Source organism: Diachasma alloeum, unplaced genomic scaffold, assembly GCF_001412515.2.
Source record: "Diachasma alloeum isolate Michigan unplaced genomic scaffold, Dall2.0 Dall_scaffold_00296, whole genome shotgun sequence".
NCBI classification, from domain to species: domain Eukaryota; kingdom Metazoa; phylum Arthropoda; class Insecta; order Hymenoptera; family Braconidae; genus Diachasma; species Diachasma alloeum.
Genome location: NW_021680435.1, coordinates 1,292,502 through 1,316,949, shown reverse-complemented (window position 1 = coordinate 1,316,949; position 24,448 = coordinate 1,292,502). Strand labels below are relative to the sequence as shown.

Here is a 24,448-nt window from a genome sequence, read left to right as displayed (position 1 = left end):
AGAAAATTTTAGTTTAGTTACTGATATTTCTCATGAAATTGTTTCATTCAAGCAAAAAATCAAAGGGAAATAATTTGAACATTCATGATGAGAGGGAGGGAGGGGAGGTTAATGTAGAATCAAATATTATTTATTATTAGGGCTGTAGTGCATGTGATTCCGTTTATACTTGATGAATCAATAGGAACGAACAGTAACAAATGAAGGGACATATATATTGGAGTTACGCCCCTCTGTGATTATTGCTTCAAAAACAAAGGGACGTATGTGCCTGAGTTACGCCCCTTTGGAATTATTCATTCTCAATATGAGCTAGAAAAGAAACAAAAAGTATAAAAAGAAAGAGGCGTATGTGCTGGAGATACGCCCCTTCAGTACTTGCTAGTCGGACTTACGTCCATTTGCCACTTCAGAAATTTGTCCACGAAAAACCTTTCATAAGTTGAGAAAACTCCATTTCGAAGGAAAAAAAAACATACGCCCCTTTGGTATTAAGAGAAAAAAAAAATCTCAGAGAAATGGCACTTACGCCCCTTTGATTTTAATGCGACGATATATATGATAGTATATATGTATCTAGTACATAATATATGCCTAAAAATAAAAAGCAATGCAAAAATCAAAAGAGAAACGAAGAAGATGAAGAGGATTAGATGATTGCAAATAACTTATTCAACAATTAAATTCTCATTGTGAAACACTTTGTTGAAATCATTCATTTTTCCTGCATTAATTTTTAGATAAAAATTAATGATAGTGAGACACCCGTGGAAAATAATACACGCGCGACGCACGCGTCATGTTCTAGTCTAGTATAATAAAAAAAACATTCTGAAGATGTTTTTACAAAGAAATATAAAAGAAAAGATTTGTATAATTTAGGATCTTAAGCAGAGATTATCCTTATTCCTAGGCTTAAGGTTACCCCTGGCGAAATAGATTGCTAACAAAAAACGTAAAACCAATTTTTAAATAGAGGAAAATGGCTTGATGATTGTCCACTTGTCAAAATACGAAACAATAAAAATTTGGAATCAATCGCGAAATCATAATTTCAATGACTGCGAAGAACAATGAAATTCCATGTATAATCATATCATTACTCATGCTATCTTACCATGGCCTCAAATTGCCAGGACCATCCACCAGCTGTCCCCCTGATCCCCTCTCGCGCTGGACAGTGGCTCTTACCAACTCAATGGTTACCCCCTCTTCTCATCTAAAAACCCCGCACGTACATCGCAAATCGTATAAAACACTGCAGGCCGTGAGATAAACGAATCTTGATAATAAAATCCTCCATCATTGGTTGCCTAAAGCCCCCCCCCCCTCCATGCCTCCCATCAAGCCTACTCGCGCAATAAAATAAATGAACTTTTAGCATATTATCCCTCACCAACAATGCAAAATTCTCTATTTGTCCATCATAAACACACAAAGCCGAAACTCCACGGGATTCTGCGATATTCTTCTCCAAGCATATTTATATCCCCAGCATCTTGGTATTCTCATTGCACGTTTTATCCATATTATATCACTCCGTCTCACTTTTGTCCGCTCATAATGTTCCGCGAGAGGAACAAGACGAAAAGACGGTGGAAGGCCAGACTCTCCTCTTTCTCATACTGCTGGCCCCCGGCAACTCGAGTGTATAAAATTCACCGTAGGTTGTGTTGGATGGAGAAGGACTCAGTCGACCCCGGAGAAGTGAGCGGGGTCCTGGAGTTCGATGCCTCCTGATGTTAAAGAAAGACAGATAGAGACACTGTACCCAACTGAGTAGGGACGGGATAACGCCAAGCCAGGGTAACCGCCTACTTTTTTAAACCACGCCTACTCTTCATTCTATACATACATTCTAACCAATATTATATATTGGTTTGGCACGTTATGTATGTAGAGAGATACCGAGAAAATGATTACCGACGGTTATGCATACTTGGCGCAAAGACAAATCGTGAAAATAATATGATTGATCTTCATGATTCTCTTGTTTCCCTCTCCCTTTTATTATTCTCATTGTCATTAGTCATGTCTTTTTCATGTCTTTTTCTGTATTTCCGAGATAATTTGCCTGTTCAGAGTCTCCATCGCTATGCATTGGAATTAACGAAGACATCGAATGTTATCACCAGATCACTGGTAACGAAAAAAACATCACGTGCAGTATAAGAAATATGGATGACTTATCACGATATGGAACGTGATACCGTCTGGCAAATCGAAGTTCTTACGTAAAACCGATCGTACTAATGCTACTTTGTAGATGACACTGTGCTATTACAATAAGAAATAATGAAATTACGCGTTTCCTGCTCGAGTACTTATTGCCTTTTGAAATCCATCATTCATCATACATTGTACAGTGGCACTGAAGAAATATCAAAGGCTGAAGAATAAGAGGATGATAAAAAAGAGGAGAAAAAACAGATGACTTCCGCTTCGTACTGGGAGGTTGTTTGAAAAAATAAATAAATAAAGCGTGAGAATGTTAAACGATTTCTGTTCCTTCGGCTTTTTTTTAAACTATCAGTAGCCTCAAATCTACTAGTGTGGAGGAACGATGAGGGTAAGCAAAAGGTTGATGTTTACATATGGTACATGGGTTGTTATATGTTTACGTTTGAGCGTAAAGTGGCCAACCCCCTTGACGTCTATGACCATGACCACCTAAAATCCCTCAATACACCTATCTGTGTTGGAGATGTGCAGGCCTTGGGGCACTCTCTCGCTCTCTCTCTCTCTATCTCTTTCTCTCTCTCTGCCTGTTAAAACCGACCTACAAGCGTAAACACGTGCACTAGGTATACTACAGTCGCGCGCAACACGCGGTAGTGGGCGCGCGTGGAACGCGAGACTCTCGCCCCATTGATGCACACAAATACAACTTCTCCGTCACACGGTTAACGTAAACGCGCTCGTAAACGATATTCATATTTACCCCTTTTGATGGAGAAAAATGCGGAACAGTCTGTTGTCAAATCCAGATCGGTTCCAAATATTTGTTTTTATGATTGAAGTAACGATTTTGAAATATTTCTGTGAAGGCAGTGCGTTCGGAGGAGAATGTCGATGAATCGTTGCAATAGGTCATTAACTTGTCCGTAATGAAGATCCTCTGGTATTTTTTTATAAGTCTCTTGTGTCAGGAGATACTTGCACGCTGATAGAACGATTTTTTTTGGGGTTGATGTGAATTTTTAACTGTTAACATCATTCACTAGTAGTGAACGGTGGTCTTAAGGGGTAACCGAAGGCCACCGCTCCTCGAAATTTTCAAAGAAATTTTCTGCTCAAAGTTATTAATATTTTTACGCCCAACGCACATTGATCGTCATCATCGCCTCCTGGAGATTAATGTGATTTTATTTGTAAAAATATCGATCACTTTCGGCAGGAAATTTGTTCAAAAATTGGGAAAATTAGGGGCATTCTGTTACCCCTTAAGGTATATCCAAAGACAATACCACCCAAAAGTTAGTCCTTACGGTTTTCCGGTTTTTCTATCCTCATATGTTGTCGATGAAGGCAACAGTAACTGTTTGGAATCAAATAAGACATTATTTGTTAATTAATTGTGTGAAGAAAATAAGAAATGATTTCGGGAAATTTCCATTTTTTAGAGTAGAATATTACAGAAATTGTGTACTATAAAATTTTACAAAAAGAAAATCGCCGTATTCGGAATTTATTAATCTACTACGGATTCGTTTTTTGAGAACATCGTAAGGACTGTTTTCTGATAAGATGGAAAAATCGAGTTGGGACCCATAACCCCCGTTTGGTCTATGACTCCCGTGCTAGAAGCCCGCATTTCATAATTTATTATTTCTTAAATTGTGTAGTACAATTAGATAGAATTTTTTCAAAACCTGGCGAATATTATAAACATTATCTATGGAAAATATTGCGACAATTGTAAGAAAAACCTGTTTTCTAGGGATATACATTAATAGGTAAAACGTCTCGTTAATACCAACTGAATCCTTCGAATGTTTTTTATCAGTGCAGGACAATCTGGAAATCGCTTGTAAACTCGCAACAAAATGGCAAAAAATTGACCTTTAAGTATTCCGAATACCATTTGTCTTCAAGTTCGAAGCCCAAAGATATATTCATTCGCAATGGCCGCAGTGTGCAGTGAAGCATATATCCTTGCCGACCTCCGTGCAATAATCACACGTCAGAATGCATCAGGCAACGGATCGAGGCCTCTCCTCTTCATTCTTTTTGTTCCTCACTCCCTCCTTTATCCATTTACAGCCACTGGCCTCCTCAGCCATGTCCATCCGCAGATGGTGGATTTTGAGCCATCATCATGAACTTGAAATCAGAGGAACTAACGAATCAAGAACCAACAGAAGAAATCTCACTCGCCGATGCATTTGACCGATTTCTCAATATTTCATGGGCTCACATTATTTGAGATGGTAAACTAATCCCGTCATAATGATCCCCCTGATACCCGACTGTCGACTCCTGACAGGTCGAAAGCTAAACAGCTGAGAGGAAGCTAAGAGGGTTAATCCTGGAGTATTAGGTTAGAATTGAGGTGCGACGTGTCTTCCTGCGCGTTGGAGCCATAATTAGGGATTAGTCACTTGATCTCCAATAAATAACCAATGACGCATCACCATCGTTTGAAAAATCCTAAAGAATGACCTTGCCAAATTCAATCTAGTGTGTTTAGAATGGATTGTCCAATTATCTTGACAAATCTTTTTGAAAATTTAATGAGCCAATGAAGGGTAATGTGTTCTTCAAAATGTACTAGTTTGCAAGATCTTTTCAAAATAATTCAGTATTAAAATTTTCAATTAATCGTCTGAAGGCAAAATCAAAATGAATGATTTCAGATTAATAATCTCCAACGTGTGACGCTGCAAAAACCACGCCAAATGACGTAATAATACTGAAATCAATTTCACAAATCCCTCAGTACAGTTAAAATTGATTCGCCATCTTCCTCAAGCAATTGGACTCTACACGGGTATTGCATTAGGTAAGCCACATCAAACCATAATATATCAGAAATACTCCTCAACGCTCTGATAATGATCCTCGTACTCTCGATCTTCGAATCGGCACTTGCTGTGTAATGGGATATTACCGCGATTAACAATAAGAAAAATCATCAAATTGCATGAATGAATATTTCCGGCTTCTAGTAATTATTCTCCACGTGGTATACCGTAACCTGCTCTCAAGCGTCTCCCAGTATTCTCCCAAAGTATCAATTTAACACCGTAAAGACGCTCCAAAGATTATCAGTTTTACATAGACTTAAATGCCCCCCTCTCGTGCATCTGCCGTAGGTAAACTTCATCAATATTCACCCCCTTAAGCCGCCAAGAAACTCGCTCTAAGTGAACGCGTTCACGCGTGCACAAATCGCGTCCCGGGGTCACCCTTGAAAAAAAAAAAAGACTGGTGAGAAGGAATAAAGAGGAGCTCACTTGGCCGCCATCGAGTCCGAATGGGTTTCACCACCTCCTTCAACAACTTCTCACCATCCGCATGTCCTGTACCCGCTGGAAATCCCCAGGACTCCTCTCGTTGTAAATCCAATTAGCGACGAGACTTTCAAGTGGCTCCCAAACACTCTCCAATCCTTGAAGTTCCAGTTCCTTCTGGGGTTAAGGACTTGGATATTTTTTCATCCTCTCCATCCCCCGCACTCATCCCACCCATCCCTTTAACTCGGAACCAAATGATCATTTCACTTTTAACGTTATCTTCAAGACAAAGCAACAACGAAATTTCGGTTAGTGATGCCGCGAGACATTTCGCGAGACATCACAAGACAATACTTTGGAACGATCGTCTGGGTTTCAGTGAAAACGGAAATTTTTTATCTCATGTGAGTCTTGAAATACGCAGAATCGACTCCGAGTCGATTTATCTCATCCCCGTTGTCAGGTTTTCGCGTTCTTTATGTGTAGAAAACCGAGACGAGACAAATTGAGGCAAAAACCACATTTTACATTAAAAAACACGAAAAACTTGAGACCGAGATGAGATAAATTGACTCAGAGTCATCACAAGAGGAGTCGATACTGCGTATTTCAAGACTGAGACGAGAACAAAGATTTCCATGTTCTCTGAGACCGGGATCATCTCTCCAAAGTTCTGTCTCGTAAAGTGTCTCGTGGCATCACTCATTTCGGTTGTCATTACATCTGCGATTTTTTGTGTGGCTTCAACAACTAACATAAAAACCGCATATGTTCAGATATGAATTCACATTTGCATAGATCCCAAACGCTTTGTGCCGAGGGTGTCCTCCAGCATGTCGTGGATACGGCAATAGGTAATGCGTATCTGCATATCGGGTGACGTTGGAAAATTAGGCGTGTACGAATGGCCCCTGTTCCCCTCCCCGTCCATCCCTGACGCTTACTTCCTTCACACCAAGAGGGGTCTTTGCCCAAAAAAAAAAAAACGTACGTGCAACGACAAAGAAGGTAACCTCCCTCGAACAGAGCAGCAAAATATAGCCCAAGGTGGTTTTGATATATTACGAAGTAGAACTACTATTGGGCGAATTCGATTCAAGGGTCCGGTAGCTGTTAATTTATAAAGACCGTTCAGTCGTTTTTTTTCACTGTTATTTTGAAACCGATAGAAGGGTGTGACTCAACCCCAAACCCCTCTTATCCGGGCGCATGAATCAGTAATAAAATATACGCGAGAGTTTCACACGATTAAAAATTCACGACTCCAAAATAAAGTCGGCCAAAAAAAATGTCTTTCATGTACAATCCATTTGACGTATCGTCCCATATATCCCAGACTACGTTCATCCTGTCAGAGTGATTAGACGAAAAATCAGTGAATTAACATTTTATGAACACTCAGCAATATCTCAATCTCCAGAAAACTTATTCTCGTTCTCGTCTACTAGGCCCCTGTTCACACCGTTCAAAGTGGTTATATACCATTGTAACCGGATGTACGGTTGAAGAAGTTTGTATATTCCTTATCCCGAATGAGTGAAAACCCGTCGGCGGCCAGACAAACGTCGCGCTATAATGTACAACCATCGTTCATGTCCCGAAACGGACGGTCCAAGGACATCAGAAAGGGGTTGCCCATCCATTGTTCATAGATTTGGCCAGTGGAATTGAATCATGAGAATCAATTTCTCTCTCCTCTCCTATCTCCCCAGAGTTCAAACAATGAGATCTTGATTGTCAATGGTCAAACTTCATCCCTGAACACGAGAAGGATGAATCAAAGATGAAAGAATTGAAATTGGCTGAGTGAAGGATCGATAAAGCCACAATTTTCAACAACTCTGCTTCTTCAGCAGTGAAATAGATACGTGTGAACGTTCGGTTGCTTAATAACCCGTATACTCACTCACCCTCAACTTGGGATGATCCTATATGTGTGCGTCTGTGTGTTTGTATGTGTTTTAACGGTTGTAATGGAGACTGTGGTGAATCGAAGACGAGCCTACATGTTCATCCACTAATGCTACTTCAACCTCGTGTGTCTGCAGGATTCATATAGGTAATGGATGGTACGTTACAATTACACAGTTGCGGGCGTATACGCTGTTCCTCGATTCTAATTGCGAGGAGTCCCGGACAATTAGAAAGTGGTTTAATTGAAAGCATTTCGCAAGGACGATTACGATACATCGACGTGGGCCTGAGTGAATACAGAAGTGAAGCATTTGACTTTGTTTATTATTTTTACATTCAGCTTTATCAATTTGTCTAGTTTATTGAGGGCCAGCGACTCATTATGATGCACGGAAAATTATATTCAATCTTTTGAAAGAATGTAAATATGGAAGGCAGAATTAGCAATCATCAATAATGTTCAAAAACATTTCTCACATACACAAATGCGTGTTTGTAATCGCTTTACGATTCCCACCAACGAGAGAGGCGCAACGCTCAAGGGGGCTCTTATCTTTGACTACTTTCCCCGGTGATTTGAGCCTCAATACACACAACCCGGGTGTTTTGTGCAGCACCGATTGGTGCCTGGGTATTGGATTTGTGAGTTGTTTTCATGGAGTACAATGATGGTCGCTATTGAACAATTCTCGACGATTCGATGGGGGCCGGAATGGATCGAAATAGAGTGTAATGGGTTGATAAGAATTGATAAGGATTGGTTGAGTGTTATTACTGTAGTTGTCTGTTGGCAGTTGATTTTTCGATAAAGTGTCAAGAATATTCCTTCGTAATTCATCAATTTTTTTTTACAAAAAAAAAACACGACCTTTGTGGTAAATCGACGAATTACCTACATAAAATAGAGAAGAAATGAGAGTTATCAAAAGTATTAGAGGGGCGGGGAGAGAGACAAGTGGAGATAACTATTTTGGGGTAATCGGACGGTGCAATACACCAATCGTCCTCTGTCTCCGTTGTAATCTGATTGTGTATTGACGTCAATTTTATTGCGCGAGCTCAATAGTATTTTCTTTTAAATGTATTGCATTGATTGATTTGATAACTATTAATTGCATAGGTTTAAGATAGGTGAGAGCGATCTGGAATGAAATGAATCCAGATAACGATAAGTATATTTGTAAGAATAATTATATGTTGAACTGTTTTCGACAATTGGATTAGCCTTTTCTAAGAAGTAGTGGTTTATAAATTGATATCAAAAGTTTCTGAAATTCTATTGTCGGTATGTTTGGGAACATTTGTGTGAATTTTTCCAAGTTATTACTCCTCTCCTTCTATTTGTATTTACTATTGGTATTTCTGAAAAATGTTCAATTCAATTTCAATATTATTGTAACGATTTATTTGTGAAATTATAAATTGATTTCGTGTCTTTTTGGATCCTTTCAGTTGCGTCTGATTGAAGTAATATGATGAATTTTGTATCTGAAGCTTTGTTCGTGATATTTAAATATTTGCTCGTGATTTTGAGATAATTCTTGATCGAATTCTTTCTTGACAAAATTTGAGGTAATGTCAATTTGATTATTAAAATTTATTCGGTGATTTTTGCTATTTTATTAGTTATAAACTTTATTACCATTGTTGTATCATTTTTTATTTGAAAAAGTTTTAAATCCATTGGGAGTCATTTCGTGAATATCAACTTTGGCAAGCATAAGAACATTACACATTGTTCCTTGAAAGGATCCTGTACTGCATTCTTATCTCCCCATTTGCTAATTCTCTCAGTATCCTCATCCTCGTGCTAATGGTGAAAAACCTTGTACAGTGTCTAGAGGACTCAGGTCTATGTAATACCCCATATACAGCACGAAGGTTGCTACAGATCGCGTGCACTTTGGATTTGTGACAGGTGGAACGTGTTTTGGTGGTTGGTGTTGTTGGAGAACGTTTGGATAGTCCTTCAGCGTCAGACTGGAAGGGAAGGTGTGAAATCAGTTAGAATTAGGGAGTACTTTTGCCACCATTCGAAATTGGTTAAAGCTATTTGAGACGTTAGTTAGGCGGACACGGGACGGCCATATCAGTGGCCATTGGATTCCGTAATTCAGCGTAGTCGTTAATGAATTAATCCTGTTTTAGAAGATTAACACGTTGATCCCCAGGACGTCTGAGTGGCTTTTGCATTTAGCCAACTGTCCCGTGTCGTTTCGTTGGATTTTTGTAACAGTACGTGAATGGGATATGGAAACTTCCGCCACCGGACATTAACTGAAGTACGATTCATTAACGAGTTACGCTTTTGGTTGTTACCTACCCAACTTTTGCACACCAGCGTACCCCCGATGTAAAATCATCAGGCTTTAAATTTACGTATGTGCTCGCCAGGGATTGCGATCCGGTCCTATAAAGTGATGACGCAACAGGGTACCAGCGAAGCCCATGCGGACCCCAATAGGTTGAGATGAGAGCCATTGTATGGCAATCTTATAATTTAGACAATCACCGATCAATTGAATGGGCCTTTACTACTGCCTATGAAACATGCAGTGAACGTACGAAGCACCAAAGCCAACGCACAAACCAAGCGCACGAAAACCCAACGGGAATGATGAATGAATGAAGGGACAAGAACGAATGAATGGACAGATAGTTGGCTCTGGCTTTAAACGTTCGTAAATAACCCCCCTTGGCCGCCTTCATTCAATTACTTTCAATCGCTTCGAGCCAATAGATACAATTTAAAAATACAAAGTTAAACTACGATGCACACTTGACAAACATCTCCTCAATAATCGAGGAAAAAAAAAGAAATAAAGGAGATTGAACGGAGTTGAGTTGAATCAGTGGATTGAGTTGTTTGTTCAAAATTCATTCGGATTAAAGATCATCAGTCAAACATTGATCAATTCAGGTGCTAAAGTTTGTAGACTTTTTGGTGGATTTAGTCAAACTGGGGCTGCTGTGTGTACACTAAATTCAACGAATAAACATAGAATGAAGAGGAAAAATGGACAAAAAAGGGTGGGGGGGAGGAGGAGGAAAAGTGTGGGGGGGGAGGGGGAAGAGTGAACTGGAAACGTGAACCGGCGCCCTCGACGCGTCGACTGTAATGGACAGCGATTGGTACAGATGGCCTATGCGCGCATATACGCCGTCGCGTCACGTCCGGATGAATTTACATGCTTAAAACGATAGTGACCAAAGAGGAGGGACATGGAGGCGAGTTTCCAACTTCCGAGTCTCATCGATCTTCCACTGTTGATCGACGTGTGTCACGTTATCTTTTCCGTCAGTTATCTCGAACAAATTATCAATGCGAAAGGCCATGAAAATCCTCTCAATTTCAATGATAATTTCCGCTCCGCTCATTTCAGATATTCAAATTTCAAGGAAAAATTATATGATATTATTGACGACGTGACATATCCGGCTAGTTGTCAAAGTCAATAGGATTTCCTCGGTGCCCGCAAAATGAACGGACGTGAATCGATGGTGATGAGGGAAAAAAAAGAAGAAAGGAGGCAGGGGGTGGGCAGAGTGTTATATTCTCTCACTCAGAATAATAGAGAGAGACAAAAAAAAAGAGAGAATAGAAAAAAAATGAGACCGCGCGCCACGCGCTATCGGCGAAAGAGCGGAGACCGTTAGCCACGCTCGACCGCTGTTCACTTCCGCTTTTTGGTGGCCTTATCAATCGGTCGTTCCGTTCGCTCGTTTTTGGACCTTTTAATTGCCACACATATTTCCATGTACATATATGGGTTTTATTTATATTTCCGTGGAATTCAATGAACGTCACAAAGTCCCCCTCTGTTCTCCCCTTTCCCCGCACTTGACCCCCTTTAAAAATGTTCAAAATTCTTTTTACGAGTGTTGAGTCATACTTGTGTGCTTAATATATTGACGGAGCACTAAAATTTAAAAATAGGACGACCATTCTTTCTTTCCCCAAATCACGGCGTTATTTTCCGATTTAAGCGATGAAATATCTTTCAATTAAAATATGAAAAATCTGATACTGTGCTATTGATCGATTTTATTATTATGGCTAATTGATATGCTCTTGCTAATTAAGGAAGTGCTTCGAGAAGGAGTGATTTCAAGAAAAATCGTCATGTTTAGGGGAAGGCGGGGCAAAGTGGAACGTGATTTTATCCAAATCCCAATAGTTTCATTTATGAACAACGATATTAGTAATTGGAGAAGATTACAAAACGTTCAAAATTTCCCGGACCTTCCGTACAAGAAATTTTCTCCCATTTCTAAAATGTCTCCTGATATTTTACGAAATATCGGTCAATTCCAGAGAAGACTTCATAATTAATAACAAAACCTCGACATGGTAGCAACTGTTCTACTCAAATTTTAAGAAATTTCGTCATTCAAAATTCACAGTTTGACGGGAAAATTAATGGAAATCAGGAGAATTCAGGTAAGTATATTCTTTCAATCAATTCAAAGCGTAATTTAGTTTAGGAATATTCATGTTTTAATTGAAAATTCTTGTACATGTTAAGGTGTGGAATTTTCGTCTAACTGCTGTTTAAAAATTTATAATGCCATTGAATTTTTTAGTGGAATTTGACATTTCATTATTTTTTCCCTTTAAGGATATCCAAGTACTTTGGCTACTTTTTCTCCAGTGAGATGCTTTTCTACTTTCGTAGTCGAACAGCAGAGCTTTCATTTGAGCCCCATTTGACCCTAAGTTTGCGGACATTTTACATTGATTTTATTATTTAAACTTTGGTCTGAATTTTAATCTCGATATTGAACCGTTAGAGGATATTTAAACATCTGAAAAAAAATTAAAAGTTTACTTTTGGAGGAAAATTGATGAAAAATTAAATAATTGCAATTTTTGAAAATTACGAGCATTTTCGATAAATAATTTATAACCAATTAATTTTCCACCATAAAAATCATTCCTTCAGAATTGCAACAACTTTATTCATAATCAGAGCTTTGCCAGAAATCTATTTAATGCCGAAAAAAATTAGGTTTCCGAAAATTTAAATAATTTCAATTATTTATTTATAAATAACAAAATAACAAAAATAATAATTCTGTGGAAAATGGAATTTTAATGGCGCTGAATATAGATGATTTTTTTCAACTTTTTCTCACGCAATTTAATTGATAAATTTGATGATTGAAAATGGTTGAATCTATCGTGTTGTTTGTACCAAACTGTAAAAGATACTTGGATATCCTTAAATCAAATGAAAAATGCCGCTCTCCTGAAGATTACTCCTGAACTATCCGCGAAATTCTATTTTTCTTCCCCAGCACATGTCGTTTAATCTGGATTGATTCAATCAACTATTAATAACAAAAAAATCAATGAAAAATCCACTTTCAATGAAAATGAATGCATCATTTGATGCAAGTGCACATGTACCATAAATTTACCAATGTACTGATGTAAAAAGTATGTAGAATAGGATATATCAAAGGGGGAGAGGGAACTTGCGTCGAGGGCTGGTGAGCAGTGTATTGCTCGCGTGACAACGCGTACAAAACCGCCTCCGCACCGTACCTCTCCACTTCACCCCCGAACATCACCACGTCTCCTTTTACCCGAACAACTTGGGTGCAATATACAGACGCTCGACCGACCACGTGAATATTCATTCACTCGCGGCGCTAATTGGCGATACGATGACTATTCATGATTTAACGATTTTCAATAGCCATTACTTGACACGCCGACGCATAACGAGACCATTCGCCCAACATACTGACTCTGTATGTTAAGAAAACATATACTTTTAAAAAATCTACAAAACTTGATGTTGAGGAACAGTAGTCGGTCATATCACGAGGGTTAAAAATACAGAGGAAGATTCATGAGTGTGGATAAGATACTATCCGTGTAAATTATGTTTATTCCTCAGTGTTGTGTACATAATTGCTTGCACATTGCAGGTTACTAAACTCCTTGGTAACGTGTTAGGTATACATATGTGTTACCTGACTGTTTAATAATCATGATAAAGTGAGACAGAGATGATTGACTCTCTCTCTCTCGTTTTCTCTCCCCACTTGTATTTTCTTGAGAAAATGTACGTATGTATGTAATTATCCTGCATTAATTTCGACATGAATTTTATATGGAGATTCTAATATTCGTACGGTAAACAGTTAATAAACGCTTGTAATTTTTACCCATACATGGCGAAAATCACTTACTTCAATGAGAAAAATTCATTCAATGATTTTAATTACATTTTTAGCATCAAAGAGAAAGTTGAAAAATTCAGTTTCCCCTCGAACATTGAAATTTAATTGAATTCTAAAATTAAATACCTCTCAGAAATTGAAAAAAAATAGACAGTACTTTGGAGAAAATTTATAACTCAAAATGTCTTTATACTTCATTTCATTTCTCCATTCTACGATTTACGCACTCAAGTCAATTCGTTCTGGTTGAACGATCGGCAGTGTCAAGTGACGTTGTGCGTTAAGCTTCAAAGAAACAAATCAGAAACAGAAAGAGAGAAATAGTTGAAAATGAGAAAAGAAAAAGGGGGGCTTTAGACATGCCTCGTAAGTTCGATAAACGTACGTGCAAGTCCGAGACGATAGTTTCTGTAAATCAAATGGTCCTAGTCACTACCTAAGTACGTAATGCTCAGTCCGAAAGTTTATTTAGCTCAGTCTTTATGGGCTCACTTTGAATTCACGCGTAGCTGAAATTGCTTGTATATTCCCCACTAACATCTCCCCCCCTTCTCGCTCTTATTCAATTTCAAATGTTGGCGTTCCTCTATTTCATTCTATAGGTTTTGCCGGCCTTTCCACATGCCTATACGTAGAGTATATCCATTTGGAATTTTTGGAAACAATCCAAGTGACTTTTGGGCATGTAATGGGCTGCATTTCGCGATGAGAAAAGATAAAAAGTAAAGAGACAATTTATGTATTGAGACAGTAGAATGTGCCAATCTACTTCTTAATAGTCTCAAAGAATGAGAAAAAAAAAAAGACGAAGAAAAAACGGTAACAAACGAGAAGATGTCCATATCATCAGTCTCTGCCTATAGTTAGAGTAAGACTAAATGCTATTAATTAACTTAGATCCCCAGAAAGGCATGCAATTATATAGGATCGCTCGAGCTGCAACACAGTTGTTGGGGACAGCTTGAAGAGTTTGACCAACTTAAGCACCAATACAGCGACAAGTGCACCGCCTTTGCCGTCTCCACGCCAAATATTTCACAGTGGCATCTTTCTGGGTGTCGCGGGTCTCCGGTTCTCCCGTATCCCTCTGCACTCTGCGAGCCTCTTGCTACTATTTGAACCGGAAGGTCCGAAGGGGCTATGCGAAAACACAAACCAAGGGCGCGGGGTCTCGCGTGCCTCGCGCATCTGTTGCGCCCAATACACGCGGTAAATACACCGGCAAATAACACGAGGCAAAATATGCATACACTCAAGAATTAGGAGTATTTTTACGTGTTTGTGGTTTGCTGTGTATTTTCAACGTGTTTACAGTTATTTGTTCAATGAAACGCTAATGCTTGGAATATTATTTTCATCAATTAATTATGAAGAAATTAAGGGACATTAAATTTCAATGAGTGTGTTTTTGGAATTTACTTGGAGCGGACTGATAAAAAAGAACATGAGCGGCATCGACATCTCACGTCTCCGACAGTCAATGTATCATTCGTGTCGGTGACCCAACAGTCCAGGAGACATTGGTGGCTTTCACCACGGTGGTCTGCTCCCATACATTCAGGAGTCCCACCAATTATCTCAATCTTGCCTACCATTAATCCATTCATACATTGACAAAAACACTTTAACGTTGCCTCTTGCTTTCTTTCAATATTTAAGAATTTGATTTGTAAGCTAATACGATCATCGCGTGGTGTTTCGAATATATATTTTTAGATGAACCATGGATGAATCACTGTTTGGCGAGACCCACACAAGTATTTCCCCTCTCAACGACCCGCGCATCGCACTCTCTTTCTCTTTTACAAGCCAATTCAAATGCTGTTACTACTTGTGTACGGAGACAAAAATTAAATAAAAATTACCAGAAAAAAAAAGTAACAATTATGTTTCGAGGCGTAATCCGCGAGCGAAGTAAAATTCAATAAAAAGTGTGAGTCGGAACTGAAATTGTAGGAATCACCACGTAAATTCTACGATTTGTTCTGTAAAAATTAACCACCCGTCTGGTCACTCACGGCTGTGGGAACAACAAGTCGTTCCATAAATTTTCCCCAACGATTGAGAAATTTTACGGAACGAAACATAGAAATAACTCACCAGCTTCCTAAAAATTGTTGAACGTTCAAGAATTTTGATTTTGTTGGCATAATAAGTCGGGAAGTTTCTGCAAGATTTTACTTCTTCGGGAAAAATTACGCAACAATTTTGAACTTTATTCGGTGATGAATTTGAGAATTCACTGAACGTTTCAGCTTTCTTCTCTTCCATTCCAATAAAAATTGTCGGAAAACGATTTTCCACTGCAGATTACGTGAATTGTTCCGTAATTTTTACTGAATATTTCTCCCCACACGGAGAGAAATATTCAATACAAATTACGGATCTTTTCCGTAATTCTGAAGCGAAATGTGGTTGTAGGAAATTTTACGGAACTGTCACGGAATTTTTCACAGAGCGCTCCGTAATTTTTATCTGAATCTCTTGTGAAAAACTAGGATACCGTCACTTAAAATTTCTGATTCGATTTCATAATCGGTAAGCGACTTGTGAATTCCATAATTTTTACTGAATATTTCTCTCCGTGCGTGTGTTTGAAATAAATCGATGGGAAATCAATTCTTTGTCCAAAGTAGTCAAATTAGTCATTAAATTAAACATAAAGGAAGCAAGAAAATGTAACGATAAATTATCTATGGTAATTAGTCACCGATCGATACCTAATTACAATTAGAAATTACTCCACATTTTATGTTCTCCGAACGAGATATGAATTCGTGGATTCGCAGGGTTTGACTCATCGTCACGCGACTCACTCATCGCCGTAATACAAACGATGTAGCCACTCTTGTTTCGCTCCAACAGAGAATAATAAACCCATAGCATGTGCATGCGTCTCGACTTGAATCATTCCTCTCGAGGTACTACCCTGAATTTGAAATAAGGCCTAGACTAGAATTTCTCTATTTCAAGTAAAATTTACATCGATATAAGAACTGTCTCTCGAAATAACGAATAATTTTCATCTACCGACTAGAGCACTTATGAAATATTTCCAACTTAAAATTCCCTCCAGTCTATCCTTGATATCAGTTGTCCCACGCTTTCCCATGGCAGTCATCGTTCATCACGATTTATTTTCTCTGAAATACTCCAGTGGCATCTCCCGCCCGCGTGACTCACACACGCGCCTCTCCGGCTGCCGTCTGATGACTTCTCGGCAAGTGCTGCCGCCACACGGAAATTTCGGTAACTTCTGGAGTCCCCCCCTTTACTTCCCCTTTCCCCTCAACCCGGCGAGTTGTGGAGGGGCTCGTGGTGGGAGAAAAGGACAACTACGTGGGGCAGAGTCAATTGGAGTGGGGAGGGAGAGGGGGCGAGAGATGAGCGAGTGAGAGAGAGATACGTGAAAATGTGGATGTTAAAGTTTTGTCCATTCAGACTTGATCCTTTATGATTTTGTGTGTGTGTGTCTGGACATCTATAATATAATCTCATTCGGGGGAGTAACCGGTACACGACGCGCACGTTAAATTCGCCACTTTTTATTATGTATTAGTCTCTCCACGCAGATAAATTTTTCATTTTTCAAAACAACAAATTGTTTCACCGTTGTTATTTATACTGGATTAATTCAATTTACGGAATGCCCGGTGAATCGATCTTTCAGAAACTGAATTTCTCTTGTTCCAACTGAAAGGTGAAATCGCGGAGAATCGGAAAGCCGGAAAATTGCGTCTTCGTTTCCCCTCTATATTAGCGCAGATATAGAACAGACAGTTGTAAAGAATATTTGCGACTTTTCCTCTCTTCATTAGAATATTTTTCTCTTTCACTTGAGATTTTGTAGTCAAGTGAGAGAGAAAACGCGCAGCAGAGTGCATTCGCCCGCGGAGCGATCACTGCCGAATCATCCTTATTCTGGCTTTTATTTTTCCCTTTTGCTTTCTCGCGCTCACTCGATCCTCATCGCTCACCCTTTTTTGCAGGTTTTTTTTCCTACGTTTTTGAGACATCTGTTTGTTTCCTTTCTTCCAAGAATTTTGCGATAGGTTTCGGGAGATATTTATAGGAATCGATTATTACTTTCGAGAAGTATCTTTCATTAGTTGTTCGCGGAGTGTCCCTGGGACTCATAATGATGAGGATTATTTTTGGAGTATTTTTTTACAATTCTTTTTAATTCTGAAAATGATTTGCCTAATCAATGAATCCAGTGATTATGAAACCCAGTGGGATTAACTGTTAATACACCGAGCGCTGTTAATATCACATACGATCTGTAATCCGTATGACGCTGGATATGAGTTTGCACGTTATTAAACCAATTACGCGTTACTTTATATAATAGAGGAGAAATTGAAACTTAATAATAAAAAAGCTAGCGAATTTTTTCTGCATTTTTTTTCGCTTTCTTTTCTCTTGGACCTAAATCCAATTTATTTTCAGAGATGAACAATTTTTCGCCAATGGTAAATGAGACACATCCGATAAGTAAGAAACTTACGCACTTGTGCGTTTTGGGAAACATGAAGAATGTTTATGTGGGCCACAAAGTCTCTCTCGTCCTTCCGACAGTCTCGTGATCTCGCGCGCGCCGGCATTACCACCACAGCGACCCTGAATCACCCAACTATTTCACCAAACACCCAAGTACCGCACCGCATTTGCAGGGGAGAGGGAGAGTAAAGAGGGAGGCAAAGGAAACTTTGACCCGGAACTATCCTCAAACCGGCCCGGCATCGACCTCTACTCGCTTTCGCACCTAATGTCTGTACCGTACGAAATCACTTGTGTTTAAAGTGGATGATGAAAGACGATCTGAGGACTACCGAAGTCGATTGAATTTCAATGAAAGTCATCTCGGACTTTTATTATTTCTATTTCATTTTTCGTTCAGCGTCCGAAGCAGGACGACTCGGCCATTCGGTTGTAACGCTTCAGCCTCGCTTCTTGGCAGCTCCAAAAAAATGTAAATAAAGACACAGAAGTGTCGATTTTTTGTGATTTTACGTGGTCTATTTTTAAGCCCACTTTGTGGGTAGAAATATTTGTCACACGAGAAGAATGTCTCATCGATGTTTCTGAGAATGTAAAACTGAGAATTTTTAAGGCAATTATCATGAGCGATTGAGTGAATCATTACATCAGCGAAAATTATGAGCAAGAAGACACGAAATTATTGAATTATAATTTCTATTATCGTTGGCATAGTCTACGGTGGAACAATAATTCAACTATAACGTCGTCAAAAACAATTCAATAAAGTCTGAGTTACTTATGCGAGTAGACACACTAAAACACGTACTACAACGATTATCTCGAGAACCAGAAGCGATAACTACATTGACGGTAGACAATTTCATAATTGCACTTATGAATTCACCAATTTTGCGACATTACTCTCAACCCCCTTCCGCCATTTGAAAATTATAACTCTTGGAAATTTCTCAAGAGCAAACTCCGCAGGCCACAAAATTCCCTCTTTCACTGTCAAATTATCCCCGGAGTCATTATTGCACTGTCGAATCGTATCTTAAACTTTATTTCCATGGGGTAATTGGAGGGAGACGTGTCACAATCTCCGACGATTCACCAACTGACACATTTTAATTTTTCAAGAAGAAGAATTCAATTAATTCAACGAGGAAAAATCCTTTCACCAATTAAGCGAAAAAAATCAGCAACTTTATTGATGATCGAATGAACAGTTAAATAATTGAAAAATTATAGCAATGAAGTTTTTTACAGCCTCGCATTATTTTTGTACACTGGCACTTTAACTTTTTCGCGAACGAATGTCCTCAATTTGGATTTTTTAAGAGTCCCTAATCATTTTTTTAATGAAGACGCTGACAATGTTGCACGCTAGTGAAGTGGCAAAAAATAATAAGTCGAATATTATACTCTTGCTGCATGGACCTCCATCTCAACAACAAGTACTATCAAACAGAAACATCGAAAAACCATTTTTTAACTGACGAAATTCCCAGAAAAAAATTCCTATTAACAATTACTCTGAAAATCACTAGCGACTGGAACACGTAATATTTTCCAACGCATGAGAAAACGACTTGTGATACATTTTCCCACGTCACGAAAATTCAACGTCGAATGAACTTCCTCACAGTCACTTCGACATAATCCCTCAATTCCTCAAAAATTAATTCCCCAAACTTCAATCTTCGAAAAATGATAACGAACCCCTTGGAAATTTGATTTGCACCCCAGTATCAATTCCACTGATCTCCGCGTTAAGTTCATCACGGCGAAGTCGACGGGTCACACAGTGGGAGACATTAATACTCAACCCTCTTTGATACCCAAATCCGGATTAGTTAAACTTCCCCCCTATCATAGTTTACCTCATCACCACTTGACACAATCCCCACACATTTTCCTGTCGCATGGAAACAGATAAAACAGAAAAATATCGTCTTACCTGTTGCCAGAACTGTGCCAGTAGATAGATCCTTTCCTTCTTAAACAACCAATCCATGGACTGCATCGCTTGCAGATCAAGTGAATTTGTCTCTGCAGAGGCCTGCATAGTTGCAAGAGCCGCTGCTGAGTTCAATGAATTAAGTATTGGCTGCTGTAGTGCCGCTGTCACCGATGTATTACTACCGGTTACCAGATTGGCGTGGTAAACGGTTGTAGCGGTAGCTGCATCATCAGTACCACCAGAAGCCAACAATTGGGCACCAATTGGCGCTGATGGCCCCTGGAGACCCAGTGACGAAGCCACTTTGACGGCTTCGATGTTCTTGGATGGTTTAAAAAAAATCCACCTCCGGTCGTCGTTCTCCACCGCCTCGCCCTCACTTTTATCTTTGTACGGAGACACGACGCCGGATAATATTATTCAAGTCACTCCAAATTATCACCAACTGTATGCGTACAGAATGGCATTATCCTCCCTTACTTTTACTCCAATTTTTGACTGGAGAAAAATTTCAAATATCTCTCCTTCACACTAATTGTCACTGTTTTTTCCCTATTTTCACTGAATACAGACGCCGTCTCGTCCTGTAACGTGTCATCGCCTTGATTCGAACCCTTCACAATTTTCCTTCTCTTCATCAACTACTCGTTTTAAAGTTCATTATAATATCCACACTTTGATTAATGTCCATAAACAAGAGAGCCCCAGTGTTCACAGTACTCAATCACTTGTCAATAACATCGATGTTCTCATGAAATAATCACAATTATGCGGAGCTCGTTAAAACTCAAACAGTTTCTTCCCGCCGTGTTGAATAAAAAACGTGCGATGTAACAGAACTTTCAAATGAGAAAAAACACTTGTCACGTTTCCAATGATCACTGGTCAATTTTCTTATGCTTGATGTTTTTTAACGTCCGTCACTTCTCTTTGAGAGTGGCAGTGGTCTATCAGGCACGTGTAAAAAACGGTGAAATCTCCCACGGGTAATAATCCTTGATGATTGATTGGCAAAAAAATAAATTTATAAATATTACTTCACTCTGGATAACAATCCGTTTTCCGACGCACCACTCGAGTCCGTCCAGACGACTCAAATTTTTCTCAAAAAAACAAAGGTGAGTAAACTCCAAAACAAAAATCAAACTCAATAATCTATGATTATTAATTTCCAGCGGATAATCACAATTAAAAAGTCCTTTGTTCAATTTATTTGTTCTTGATAAAACTGTCTTGTTATTTGTATACACGAGATGATAATTAAAGCCCCCTCACATCACACACAGTTGCCGCGTTTTAACAATAAATACTACGGTGTGTGTAAACGGCTCCCTCAAGCTGAAGCCCAAGACCGTCCAAGCAGGCTCCTAACCTGAAACTAAGAGCTACCGAGTGTTGGATCCAATGCATGGAGGAGGCGCTCAACAAATGGTGGGGGTAGGGCGTTAACAAATGACAATGGTGGGGGTAAGACGTCCCACTGAATAACCAATAAACTTGCCCATTTTATCCCCACTACTGTCAACAATAACGCCCGTACTCGAGACAATGTTACTGTGGTGGGGGAATTGCCGAGGAGTGGGGAGGGGTTCAGAGGGGGAGAGGAGGTGAGCACACAGCGGTGAGCATGACAGAGAGGTAAGGGTGAGTACGAGGGAATTAGAGTGGGGTTGAAAACGCAGTGGAACCGGAGGCTGGCTAGGTGGTCCCTTCGCAGATCTCATATTTTCAACTCCCCGACTCACTTCCTCCCGCCCTTTTGCCGAACACCCTTCCATCACCTTACCGATCCCCCTACCCCCTTTCACCCCTTTCGTCATTTTTTTTCTTATTTCAACCCTCTCTTTCTTCAGGGGTATACTCTTCTCTCAGTCCTTCTTACGATGGTGTTATCCCTCTTTTACTTCAATCGCTATTTTTTCTCTTCTATTTTATTCCTCGAAGACTCTTTGGCCTCGCGTCGCGACGGTATCGGATCCAGAGTCTTGTATGTGGATGGGGGTAAATTATGACCCCTATGAACTCACCGGGAGACGATTGGTGGAAAATAGAGTTTTCCGTTTCTCTTCTAGTATTTGAGCATTTGAGATTTTTAAAATATTTCTAGCAATTGGATGTCACGAATATTTCAGGATTTTTTTTCAATATGAGAGATGTTCATTTTAGGATTGAGAGATGAATTTTAGTTGCAAAATTTTAAGTGACCGATAAGGATTTGTTTGGAGAACTTGAAAAGCAATAATATTTGCAATTGAATAACATTGCCTCATGAGTGCCCACCATTTTTTGTCGCAATTTTTTTTTAACACAGTATCACTGAGAAGACCATTATCCATTATTGCCACTCGAAAATAAAAAAGTCATCAGAAATAATCGTTAAAACCTTGACTGAATAAATAAATAAATTCTTTAAATTATGAAACAACAAGGTGAAAAATGTCACGACACGACAACAATTCCACTTCACTTTTCGCCAATGCCCGTAAATAATAACAAAAAAAAGTGTAGAGTGAGAGTAAACGCGTGCAGATAATAGGCGAAGTGAAAAGGGTTAGTCTGGACGACCTGGCTTTTACCGCGGAGGGGAATACCAGGGGCCACTTCACACCGCGGTGAACTTACTGCCGTGTATACCCCATTGAGCCAACATCAAATATGTATTAATACCCGGAAAATGATAGTCATTTCGCCCCTAAAAAAATCCTCAAGAACCTAGAAATAAATGCCACACCATTCATTAACACCCCCTCGACAATTTTTTAAATCAATTTTCGGAATAATTATGGATAAATCCGCGTGTCCCCTTTGAGTTACCCAAGTGCTTGTGGAAAACCCTCGACACGGAGGGAGAGAGAGGCCCTATAACGCGCAAGAGGCTGGGAGGAGTCTCGATACATTATAAAAAAAATATATAACATTTCTCTACATGAAACCCTTGACTAACTCAGACGATTAAAAGCAATTTTTAACGAGGGTGCTTTCACGCATCGAAGGAAATTTTCAAACTCAACTTGACAAACCGCACGAATCACTTCACACAAATTACGATGTACATGTTTATTAATGTTTCAATCTGACTCGTAACTCAAATTAATAAAATCTGATTTTCTTTCGGTGAAAAGGGAAAAATCAAAAAATTTATGTTTACGTTGAACGGATTTTTTATCAACATTTCTTTACACAACTTGCTCGTTTTTATTGGAATTGAGACATTACACGTGGGGACTTTGCCCACGCGAGAGTGTAGAGTGTGCTGTCAGCTGTGTAGCTTTTGCATTTAATTCAGTTTATAACACGAGGATTAGTTTGTCAACGACTAGACACTTTCATAAGTCGAGGAAATGGGATTTCAACTCTTGGGAATAGAATCAAATTTTTTTGCCTAAATGAAATTTCAAATTTATGAGAATTTCACAAAAAAACTATTTTTCTGTTTATGATTTTTTTGTTTTTGGTTGAGATGGAAATATGGTAAACTAGAATTTGACGATGTGGAGTTCGAAACGCAAAGACTTCAGAACTTTTTTTTCTGCTTCGTCCAGCAAAGAGAATCGTTTTCGTTTCTCCTGATGTTCACACGGTACTCAATAGCTCGGTCAGACGTATTCGCGATAAAGTGCGCCAGTAGCGCATCGCTGTTTCTAAACACAATGCGAGTCCATCCAACTTGCGATTGTAACAATATATTCACGCCTCTCGGTATAACACTGGGATGCGCCAACACTCTCACCCATTCCCCTGTATCATTCGTTATATCACCCTCAAGTTCAAGATCCTAACTCAGGGACAACACCGAATCAGGGGGAACGAGCTACTCCTCTTGACATGATCTTTTACTGGCGCATATAAAATGTCGTACAAGCGAATTTTTACACCGGATAAGATACCGAATAACATTGTGATAAATGAAAAAAGATCGCGATACACTGGGATGGAGTAATACATTGGAGGATAAATGATAAATGTCGTCATTGTGACATAATAATTTTTAAAAATTGAAAAAAATGCATCGGAAAAACTACAATTTTTCCAATTTTAAAAATCACTAATTTTCACAAAAATTTGTATCACATTAATTTTTTTTTCACATTAAATTATTAATTCTTAAAAATTTTCCAAGGAAAAATTCCCTTATAAATCGAAAATTTCACTTTTAAGACTCAACGTATTCGCGATACTCGTTGTCAGATTTTTAAATTGAAAATTGAAAAAAAATCCACCCGTCATTTTTATCCTCCAATGATTTTCAGCATGGAATATCACCAACTCCTGAAGAATGAGAAAAAGATGACTACAAATTAAAAAAAAAACAAAGACGATGAAGTCTCGTCGGATTAAAAGTCGTCAGCAAGGTTCGCTATCTCTCATGCGGTTCTCGTATTCGCGGACGCATAAGGTCTCTCTCCCATAGATGCCCCTCCGGGGGGGGGGGGGGGGGGGT

General features: G+C 39.1%; 1 protein-coding gene across 1 annotated transcript in view; it reads right to left on the bottom strand.

Moving 5' to 3' along the window:
• Positions 1 to 21,364, bottom strand: part of LOC107039340 (homeobox protein cut) — a 96,645-nt gene extending 75,281 nt beyond the window's left edge. Inside the window, exon 1 of the mRNA XM_015258907.1 lies at positions 20,005 to 21,364. Within this exon, the coding sequence (XP_015114393.1) occupies positions 20,005 to 20,112 (108 nt within the window). The 5' untranslated portion in view covers positions 20,113 to 21,364. The remainder of the gene's footprint in view (positions 1 to 20,004) is intronic.
• Positions 21,365 to 24,448: the final 3,084 nt, after the last annotated feature.